This window comes from Alligator mississippiensis, chromosome 6 (genome assembly GCF_030867095.1).
Source record: "Alligator mississippiensis isolate rAllMis1 chromosome 6, rAllMis1, whole genome shotgun sequence".
Classification (NCBI taxonomy): domain Eukaryota; kingdom Metazoa; phylum Chordata; order Crocodylia; family Alligatoridae; genus Alligator; species Alligator mississippiensis.
The window spans coordinates 704,919-715,748 of NC_081829.1; the positions used below are offsets into that span (position 1 = coordinate 704,919).

Genomic DNA, 10,830 nt, shown 5'->3' on the forward strand with positions numbered 1-10,830 from the left:
GAGAGACAAGGAAGAGACAACAGACATCTATTCATTAAACTGGAGAGACCACAGCCGACAGCAGACACTGGTCCTCTCAGCAGGCTGCACTTCCAGGCCTTGCAGAGTTTGGTTTTTCTTCTAGCGCAGCTGGCGTTTTTAGATGCCTTTATATTCCCATTTATCTCGGTGCAGGCAGGCGAGCTGGGAGAGCAGTGCCTTTCACCCCTCGCCCCTGATTTAAATAAAGGACATGCTGTAGCGATCGAGTGTCATTACCAACTAATGGCTATCCAATGGCCTAGGGAAGATGAGTCGATGGTTTCGGTCCTGTTCTCATTGGACATCATAAACCACCATTACAGCACAAACCGCCACCACTAATGAACTCTCCTAGAGCTGGCCTCTGTGCGTGTCAGAGCGACGCATCGATCCCGCTCCACAGGCCGCCGTCACGTGCCCAGCGCCGCCGCGTCGGAAAAGGGCAGGCACAGGAGGCTCCTCGTGCGTGCCAGACCCCCGGCCATGCCATCCGGGTTCAGGAAGCACCGAAAGGCTCACCGAACTGCAAGCGTTTGCTCCAATTGCACTGAAGCCCACGCTTTCCTGATGCCGGAGCTGCCCTCGAACCGGGATCTGGGGGAGCCACCCGCCCGCACCACGGGACTGCGGTGCCCCGGGGTCCTGACCCCGTGCTTTCACACGGCTCGGCACCTCGCTCGTCTGAGATGCAAACTTCTTGTGCTGGAGTCGGCTTGCGCTGCAGGCAGGCGGGCGGATGGATGGATGCCTTCTCCACGGCTCTGCTGTTCGCTGGTTGTTCTGCTCCTTGCCCAGCCGCCCGATGAGGACAAGCCTGGGAGGAGCCCACCTCGGGTGACAAACCTCCCTTCTCCGGAGCCTGCAGCGCCGCTGCTCTGACAACCCTTCCCGTTCATTAGACCACGAGCCACGGCCCAGCTCCTGCCCCGCCTGCAGCACCTGCCGCTGCCCAGATGGTGCTTTGCAGAGGCCCGGGACCATGCGGGGCGGGGGTGCCCCTGAGCTCTTTCCCCCACCCTCTCTTTGATGGATGGACGTGTTTCACGTGGCATTGATGCTGCCAACCGCAGGGTCACGGCTGTGCCAGGATGCCCCACTGGAGAGCAGGCCCTGGGGGACCACTATGCTCTGCTCAAAGGGCTCCCAGACTGGTTTCCAGTTCCCATCTTTAACCACCTGCTGGTGGGAGCCGGGGGCCCTGTGCTTTTTCACCCCCCCCCCCGCCTCTCTGGGGGTGAGCTGAAAGGCATCCCGCTCCCTGGGGCCGTCCCTGCTAGCTACCTGCCTGGAGGGGAAGGACCCGTAATGGGAAACCAGGGCCCGGGGCTCCAGCTGTCTGCGTGACGCAGCTCGTTGCACGCTCTCTCCATTTTGCGGTGCCCTCCGCTTTGCCGGAGCGGTCGCTCTAGCCGTGCAGTCGCTATGCGGGGTCCCTTCTGCAACGGCGGCTGTGCTGGGAATTCGTGTTTTCCTCCTGCTTTCTTTTCTTTTCTTCTCTCTCTCGGCAGACTAAGCATTGGCCTCAGATTCCTTCCACCACTCCCAGAGGATTCCTCCTCCTCTCATTATTTTAAACAGCGTGTGCACCAAGGGAACAGTCTCTTCTTGTGCTCTTCCTTCCCTGCCTGACAGTTTTCCGCACACAGCTGGATAAGACACTCCCCGGCCCTGGGCTCAGAGCCTGTCCACTGCCTTCCCAAGGGCTCTGTCCTCCCCTTGTCTGGGTCTCCAGCATCCTCCGCCACCAGCAAAGCGCCCTGCAAACAGGGGTGGGTCTCGTGCTCCCAGGTCCCAGGTGCATTAACATCGCCCCCAACTTTGCACTTTGCAGCAGGAAGCGCTGAGGGATGACCTGCACCTCCTTTGTGCACAACAATTCACCTGTGATGTGACCCCCCCTCCAAAGGGCCCGTGCATAATCTCCATTCAGGCTACATATCGCAGCACTGCTCTTTGGGGAGTGCCAGGCATTGCACAGGGCAGGTCGGCGTCCTCAGCTCCATTGTGCAGGTGGGGAAATGCCAACAGAAAGGTGAAGCAAACTGCCCAAGGTCGTGCGGTAGCAAGTACAAGGGGTGGAACCGCAGCCCCAAGAGCCCCCAGCCCCGACTCTCCCCGCTGCCCACCTTGCTGATGCTCCTGGACATCCGTGCGTCCATGAGCAAGGCCTCAGCACAGACGCTGCAGGCTCCGACCCCCCGGTCTAGCTCTCCCGTCCGATTTCCTCTTGGGCGTTCAGAGTCCACCTATGTTTCCTGTTTCTGCTTTTCTAGGGCTGGGCTGAGCGGGTGAGAAATAAGGCTGACAGCCCAGGGAGACTCGGACAAGTGTTTCCCCTGCCCCGCCAGCTCATCCAGAAGCGCAAGTGCCCTAATCCAGCCACGGTGCACAAGTCCCTGTGTCAGCCCTGGGTCCACTCCCCAGCCGTGCAAGGCGTGTCCTGAGCTGCCAAGAAACTTTGGCCCATCAAGACACTAAAGGCGATCGATCCTCTGTGGTCACATATCCCAGGCCAGCAAAGCGTTCAGTCTCTAGAGCCTCGAACAGCACGGGGGCGGGGAGGAAGAGGCCGTTTTCAACACGGTATAAAGGGAGCTGCAGCCTGTTTTCCACCCCATAAGCAATGTGGCCAGAGTAGAGACCCCCTCGCACAGCGTTTGCATGCCAGACAGGGCAGGTCCTGCTATTACCGGCTGCTTCAGAGCAAGGCGCAAGGAGCAGGAAACCCATGCTGACAGGTAGCCAGCCCCTGGGAATGACCCCTCCCCGCTCCCACGGGTCCGAAGCTGGCTCATGCCTTGGAAGGAGAGGGCGTGCAGCTCTTCCCAGCTCATGGTCCTCTCCGCAAGCCACACGCTTGTGCCCACCGCAACATGGTACCAGGTCTGCCCCTCTGGGGCCACGGCTGTCCTCGTGCAGGGCTTGGCACTATGGGCCCTCACCCATGAGAGTGCTCAGTGCTAGTGATGCCGCCACGTGGCCTTTTGCTAGTGGATGTTTGCACAGCTGCTCCTACTCCCGATTTTGCACAGGCTGAGGAGTGTGGGGATGCACAGAGAGAAAACCCGAGCTAAGTCATGGAGTCGTTTGTGACACCGTTGTATTAAACAAGGTCTGAAAATGCCACAGCTGTATATTCAAGCCCAGACATCAAGGAGTTAGACCAGAACACGCAGCATTTCCCCAGGCCGGAGGATCTCGGTGCACCACAAGCGGTTCCCTGAGAAGCCTGGGTTTCATCTGACATGGGAAACATCCGTGTCTGCAAGGAAAGCAAACGGACGTGGAGGCGAGCATTCATCACTGCACAGCGGCAGCTCTGGGTACTGCCAGCAGTGGAGGAGGTGTGCATGGTGTGCGTGTGTGTGTGCATGGTGTGCATGTATGTGCAGGTGGAGGTAACATGGGGCCAGGCTGTGGGGAGGTGGCTGGGAGACGGGGCCTCTCACGCCTGCCTGAAGTGCTCCATCCGGATGGGATTTAAGGCGCAGGGTGACGACGGCCACCTCCCTGCTGTCGTCACCGAACACCTGCCCCGTCAGGCGCGGGCTGTGTCGTGCGAGCGCTGCACCAACGCGTGGCAAGGCAATCCCTGCTGCGCCGCGCTGCGCTCGCACCTGGCGTGCTCCGAGCGCGAGGGCAGCCCGGCCGGTGTGATGATGGATTACCAAGATCGCTCCTGAAGTCAGGACAAGCCAGAGCGGATGCAGAGTCTCAGTAACTTAGCCTCAAATAGGATGAGCTTGCTCTTCAAGCGATCTGCTCCAGCAAAACCCCTCATCCCTCACGCCACGCTTACTCCATTTGGCAGCGCTGCCAGTAGCACACATTTTTAACCTCATTTTCAGCTGCTGAATTCTTCCCGTTTGCTTTTTTTTTTCCCTTTCTACAGGGCTCTGCTGCTTCCCGGCTGTTATCTGCAGTACCCAGAGCGTCTAACCGGTGCATTTAATGAAAAAAGAAAAAAGCTGTCTAGACTGCCTCACATTAAACCTTTGGCCAACAAGAGGGAGAGAGAAGATTGCACAGTATTACAGAGACGGGAAACGCAGTACATTGGATTATTAGGCTTAATGCTCACTACAAACAGCCTGGGATTGTGTTCGATACCGTTTCCATCCGAGAGACCGGCTTACTAGCCATTCCATGCAAATGGCTGGAAATTAGCAGCGATACAAGACAGGAGCCTTCTGCAAGTGGGAGAGAGAGGTGGCGAGAGAGATTTCCCCTCCGTCTAATACGCCTGGGCCCGTGCACGGAGACACTGCCCTCTGCTGCTACTAGCACGCCGGCCGGACCCGCCGCGGCTGCTGCTGAGAGGCTGGCAGTGTTGTGACCGCGGGTTATCGCCGGGAAATTGCAGGCATTTAGTTGTCTTAATTTAATGTAATTTCTTATCTGTACCAAAGAAGCGCTCGGATTACAGAGAGGATAAGAAGAGATGACTTTGCTCGTGGCTGGGCTGGTTTGAGTTCTGTCCTGTGCATTACCGAATCAAGAAAGCTTTTAAAAAGTCCTCTCGTAAAATCAACCTTTCACTAGTTCTTTGCACACACACACACACACACACACACCAGCCAGAAAAGGATGTTAAGTTAAAATACAGCCGTGGGCAACAAGCAAACAGAAGTACCAATCCAGCCTCCATCACAGGGGCCTCGAGTGCCAGGTTTTATACCTTCTTCACTGTTCAGTGCTGAACGGTGAAAATCACCCCCGTGCCGGGAGGCCTGTGCAATGCCTCGTTTAAATCCTACACGACTCTCCTGAACTCGCCCCTGCGCGCGTGCAGAGGCTGGCGGGTCAGGGCACACGGTGCCCGTCTCGGTAAACCAAGAGGCAGGGCCAGCTACATCCACGCGGCCCGTGCCCCTCTCCCCACGATTCGCTAGGGTCCTTCTTTCTGTTCTGCAGTTCGGTCCTAATTTCCCATCTGAGGTTCTCCAGAGGATGCCGAGAACAAATAATTAGACTTTTGTGAGATAAAGAGGTAACATTGTTATTCAAATGTATTCAGAATTAATTTAGCACCGTGCAATTTACACTGCCGTCCTGCCACCCGGCTGAAACGAGGAGACTACTTTATGTGAGGTGAAGGATTTTGTAACCTGGAATAACGTGACCAGCCACGGCCTTGGAAACACAAATGGAAATGCAGAAAGAGCCACCGAGGCAATACAGAGATTTAAGAAAAAAAACCTCACAGAAAAACTTGCTTTAACTTGCAAAGTGCAAATGCAAACAGGAATGCCACGAAAATCCCTCGGGACGGAGGGGCTGCACCTCCAGCAGATACAGGGCCCGACTCTGATCTCCTGTGTCGGGGTGTAACCCGGCAGCAGCTCCATTTACAGCACAAGGGCGTCAGAATTGGAGCCAGGACGCATTTTGCAATTAGCCTGGCATTGACTAACTCGTGCTAACTCAGCCAGGTGGAACCCGAGCTTCATTTCTTGCTGGTTAGACCCCAAATTGAAGAATAAAAGGGCTGGGATCTGTGCAGTCAGGTTGCCTGAAAGGGAAGAGTCCTCAAATTAATGGTTTCTAGGTCTGTGCGCTGGTCCCAGGTGGCAGGAAGCCACTTGTCTAAAGCGATTTTCTTCCAGGGGGGAAAACAACATATTGATCTTCATTCAGCTCCTGTCTGCTCCGACCCAGCACTGTTTCATCGCATCACCGCTCACCGAAAGAAATTTCTCATTGTTTTACTCTCGGCGATTCCCAAACTCAAAGACAAGTGTTCATGCCCATTTGGCTGCAGTTACACGCTGTCACAGGCTCCGGAGACTTTCCAGAGAGCGTGGGCCCGGTCCTGATCTCCTTGGCGCTAGTGGCAGTCAACGGGCTCGCTCGGGTGTAAAACCTGACGGCAACCAGCTCCGAATCTGGCCCGACGTGCATGTGCGGAGTCGAGAGAAGCTGATGCACAATTACAATGTGAATAACAGGCGTTCCCGTGCCCTGTATGGGAAGGGCTCGTGAGGCCGGTCTCTCCCCTGCACACCCACGTGAAGGGCCAGGAAAGGCCCCGCGCGGGAAACGCTCCAGGGGCCGGAGGCCAGCACCTCATCTCCTTACGACGAGGCAGTGCGAGCCCAGCCCTGCCGCCCGCCCACCCACAGGAATCCAGCTCGACCCTCCTTCCCTTCCCACCCTCGTGCGGAAAGATTGCTCCTGATATTAATGGAGCAGGAGCCAAGGAGAACAGCGTTCGCCCTGCCTTTCCGAGCATCCCCTCCCGCAGAGCCCGCGGCTCCCCCCAGCCCCGGCTGGAGCTTTCCTTTCACCCAGGAAACCTCTCCCTTCCTTCGGGGAGCTGTTGTGTTTTGCTTTGGTTTTGCTGTTTTTCAAATGAAACTCGACCCGGTGGAACCGAGAGGCTGGTTTAGACTCAAATCCCAGACAGGCAATAATCAGCCCTGGCAAAGCCGATCGCACAGGGGAGGATAATTATGCACAGAATTTGTTTTCTACGTATTTATATAAAATAATCAATGATCATTTTTTTCACCCAGACTGCAATCCAATTTGCCTGTTTTCTGTGTTACTTGCAAATCACCCAAACAATCGATGCCCTGACCTCTCCTTCTGGCAAACACAATTTAAGAGGAGGCTGAAAAAGAGACAAAATCCTAGAACTCCTCTATCTGAGACTGCTGGTTTTACAGCCCAGCTGGGGCCTGATCCCATCCCCGAGTACTTCCGGGAGGTAGCGGTGGTAGTACTCAGAGTATTAGACCCTGTAGCAAGAAATACAAAGGGAAATGTATTCTTGGGGGCGTGGGGAGGAGGGGAAGGACGAAGAAAAATGAAGGGGAAAGTGAAACCTTGTAAATATTCAGGAAATGCAATGAAATCGGTGCCACGCAATGCTGCCCCCGGTATGCCAAGCAGACGAGATGTGCCTGCCCACCCTTGGGAAGCACAGATGAGATGAAAGCAGAAGTCCAGGAGGCCCAAGACATGCAGATGCTGCATTTCCGTATCCCAGTCCCGCTCTCCGTATTCACACGGGGCCCTGGTAGGCGCAGCCGGATCCCCCCCGCTCTCAGCAGCTGCTGGACTGAGCCCAGGACACGCATGCTGTTGGCACGAGGTCCCGACAACACTCGAATGCAAACAAAAGCACGAACCAACACATGCGAACGTGAGAACAGTGCAGCCACTGTCCCTCCGGCCTCTCTGGGAACCCGCCCGTTCATCACGTCCGACGCATCCCCCTGGACGTTTTGGTGGGAAAACCCGTTTCTGGCCAGAGTCTGGGGACGTGCTGCGCTGCGCAGCCGCGGGCGGCATCGTGTTTGTTAGAAGCTGCAACGGCTGGAAACGCGCGCGTGACATCATCCCGGGAACGCCACTTTGCATTGTGACAGGCACGAGCAGCCGGCATGACAAGATGGCATCGAGCTCGTATTTGCGCAGCGCTGGTGAGGGGCACTGCTGCTCACGCTTTTCCTCTAAAGGAAAGGTTGGCTCAACCTGCTGCTTAAAATAGCTTGATTATATCCACTTGGAAGCAGCCCAGCTTCCGCTAGGGAGGAACCCCGCGTCCCCGATACTCCCTGCCCAGGGCAGCGCTCACCACCGAGAAGGGCCTCACCGATGACGCCCTCCATCAAGGTCTGACAGCATCCCAAGCCCTTGTTCCCATCGCCATCGCTATACATCACGCGCCAATCCTAAATCCGCGCTGGTCCTCTAGGGTTGCGATAGCACAACTGGAGCTGAATCCGGCCCTGTGACTGCGCATACCCCTTCCTTGGTGTTTTCTGTGTAATATTTGAAAATGCTTAGTGAACGGCCTAAAATTTAAATAGCTACTGAAAAAGCCTTGGGAAAAAATAATTAATGCAAGAACTAATAATTGTAATAAAAGGCATACCTTTTCTGCATGTGTATAAATAGATATATATATATATATAAAATATACACGCACGTTTCTGTACGTACCTATACACACACACATATATATATATGTATGGAGAGAGCGTGTAGTTCCTGGCTTTTCCTTTCCTTGACATTTACTTTGCTGGCTCCATTTGAAAGCAAGCTAGCCTCAAAATTGGCCTGTTTGGTTTGTATCTGATTTTTTTAACGGAAGAAACAATATCTATTTATGTGCTTTCCGTGTCCCAATTTAGCCTATTCATTAAAAACATAATTCGCAAGCCCACGTAGCTCTGCATGAAGTGACAAGCAAATTAACGCAGCGAGAGAAATTTCATCTTCCAGGAAAAATAGCGTGCCGGTTTTCAGAGGACGCGGCTACAGCATTTTGCAGCCTTCCCTCGAACCTCCTCAGGACACCTCTCCGGCTGTCCAACTTCCCTCCTGCACCGATGGAAGAGACGTCCACGCCAGGGGCGTTCTCCAGCCTGCTGCATCTGAGGCATTTTGCTTTTGTTTCCCCTTTTTATCAGCCGGAGGGAGCTCGCTTCTGGCCCAACCCGTAAGGGCGCTGGGGGGGCTGCGGAGAAGGGAAGGCCTGGGTGCTGCCCGCGCACCAGCCCCAGCTGCCTGCAAAAGGGGCTCCTTTGGCACCTTTGAAATCGGGCCCAGAGGCTCCCCAGACAGAGCTGCTCCCAGGGACACTCCACAGCATTTTTCCAAGCACACAAGTTTCAAGTAGCCCTCCCTGCTCTGCTCTGCCTGAATGCACCCGGAGCCTTTTCCAGCACAACCGGGGGCACCAGGCTTTGCACCCTGTGTGCCTCCTCTCCAGGCCAGTCTTGCCCGGTGCCATGCCAAGCTTCCCCCCTTCCAGCGCCTGCTGGAAGATCCCAGAAGGAGCAGGGCAGAGACAAGGCGCCTCTCATCAGCTTGCGGATGGCAGCACAGCAAGCACCGAGGGTCAAGTGAATGGGGCTCCCCTGCCCTGCCGCCAAGCGTGTCAGTAGCTTTCAGTCGTCTCAGCAGCCCTTTTCCCCAGGACGGCCTGGACCGAGGAACCAGGCTCACGGTCCCCGAAGCCAGACAGGCAGCAAGGGGCAGCACCCGCCGTGCCTTTGCACCCCCTAGCAAAATGGGTCCCGTCCATGCGGAAGGCTGCAGCTCTCTGTGGCCAGATCCAGCCCAAGGAGGAGATGCCAGGCTGGGGGGGAGAGGGGTAGTGAGCACTCTCCGAGCTCAGCCCAGCACGGCTCCGGGCACCAGGGCAGGGGGCCGTGGTCCTGCTCCCGCAGCCGGGGTAGGGATGCTCTCCCGGGGGTCCCAGGGGCAGGGATGCAGCACCAAGCTGTCCAGAGCCAGCTCCCGGGGCCGGGCACCGCGGTCCTGCTCCCGCAGCCTGGCCAGGGATGCTCTCTTGGGTGAGGGTTCAGGGGCAGGGATGCAGCACCAAGCTGCCCAGAGCCAGCTCCCGGGGCCGGGCACCGCGGTCCTGCTCCCGCAGCCTGGCCAGGGATGCTCTCTTGGGTGAGGGTTCAGGGGCAGGGATGCAGCACCAAGCTGCCCAGAGCCAGCTCCCGGGGCCGGGCACCGCGGTCCTGCTCCCGCAGCCGGGGTAGGGATGCTCTCTTGGGTGAGGGTTCAGGGGCAGGGATGCAGCACCAAGCTGCCCAGAGCCAGCTCCCGGGGCCGGGCACCGCGGTCCTGCTCCCGCAGCCGGGGTAGGGATGCTCTCTTGGGTGAGGGTTCAGGGGCAGGGATGCAGCACCAAGCTGTCCAGAGCCAGCTCCCGGGGCCGGGCACCGCGGTCCTGCTCTCGCAGCCTGGCCAGGGATGCAGCCTCAAGCTACCCAGAGCCAGCCCTGGGGCAGGGCACCATGATCCTGCAGCCTGGGCAGGGATGCTGTCTTGCGGGGGGGGGCTCAGGGGCAGGGACGCAGCCTGGAGCTGCCCAGAGCCGGCTCCCGGGGCCGGGCCGGGCCGGGCGGGCGGGGGCAGGGGTGCAGCCCGGAGCCGCAGAAAGCCAGGTCCCGGGGCAGGGCACCGCGGTCCCGGGCGCGCAGCGACGCCGTGTCGGGGGAGCCGGGGCAGGGGCAGGGGCAGGGGCAGGGGCGCGCCGCGAGCCGCGCGGAGCCGGCTGTGCTGTCCCGCGGTGCCGGGTGCCGGGTGTGTGCGCGCCGCGCCGCGCCGCGTGCCTACCGATCCGGATGACATGCGGCATGCCCTGGGCGGCCCGCATCCAGGCGGCGCAGCAGAGGAGCCGGGCGCAGTACTCCACGAGCAGAGTCGGCGGGCAGCGCCAGCGCTGGGGCATCGTCCCGCAGCGGAGCCGGCCGGCCTCCCCGGGCTAGGGCTGCGGGCGCATGCTGCGTGCCGCGCCGAGCGCCCGGCCGGCCGGAGCGGGCTGCACCTGCGGGCGGAGCCGAGCCGAGCCGAGCCGAGCGGAGCCGGGCAAGGGGCGGCTCGTCCCTCCCTCCTCCCTCCTCCTCCTCCTCCTCCTCCTCCTCCAGCTGATGCGATGCGATCGCGGCTGGCGCCAAGCCCCGGAGTGGATCTTGCACGCGCACACGCGCGCACACGCACACGCACACCCCTCCTGCGGGGGCACGCGGGTGCTCCCTGCCCACGCCCGCCGGCCGGCCCAAAGCACGCCGTGTCCGCGAGCCGGGGCGCAGGGTGGCAACCCCCGGTGCACCGCCCTGCCTCTGCCTCTGCCTCGTCCCCAAGGCTCGGCTCGGCTCGGCTCAGCTCAGCTCAGCGCCTTTCCCCCGGCATTTGCACCCCCGGGGCGGCTCAGGCTCGTGGTGCCACCAGCAAGCAGGAGACCCTGGCTCAGACCCCGTGCAGCCGCAGCGCCGTGTTCCCGCGCGGGGCACGACCCGGGCTGGGGGCTGCGCGTGCACACCGTAGTGCCCGTCGCCG

The 10,830-nt window shown here is 58.9% G+C and overlaps 1 protein-coding gene across 3 annotated transcripts in view; it reads right to left on the minus strand.

Moving 5' to 3' along the window:
- GRIK3 (glutamate ionotropic receptor kainate type subunit 3) overlaps positions 1-10,328 on the minus strand; it is a 161,607-nt gene extending 151,279 nt beyond the window's left edge. For 2 of the 3 annotated variants that reach the window (XR_009462897.1, XM_019489926.2), the window contains exon 1: positions 10,108-10,327. Coding sequence is in view for 2 of the 3 variants with exons in the window: in XM_019489926.2 (XP_019345471.1) it covers positions 10,108-10,222 (115 nt within the window). In the remaining variant the exon portion in view is untranslated. Of the gene's footprint in view, positions 1-10,107 lie in introns of all 3 variants that reach the window. The other variant, XM_059729452.1, reaches the window with a different exon arrangement.
- Between the last annotated feature and the right edge of the window lie 502 nt (positions 10,329-10,830).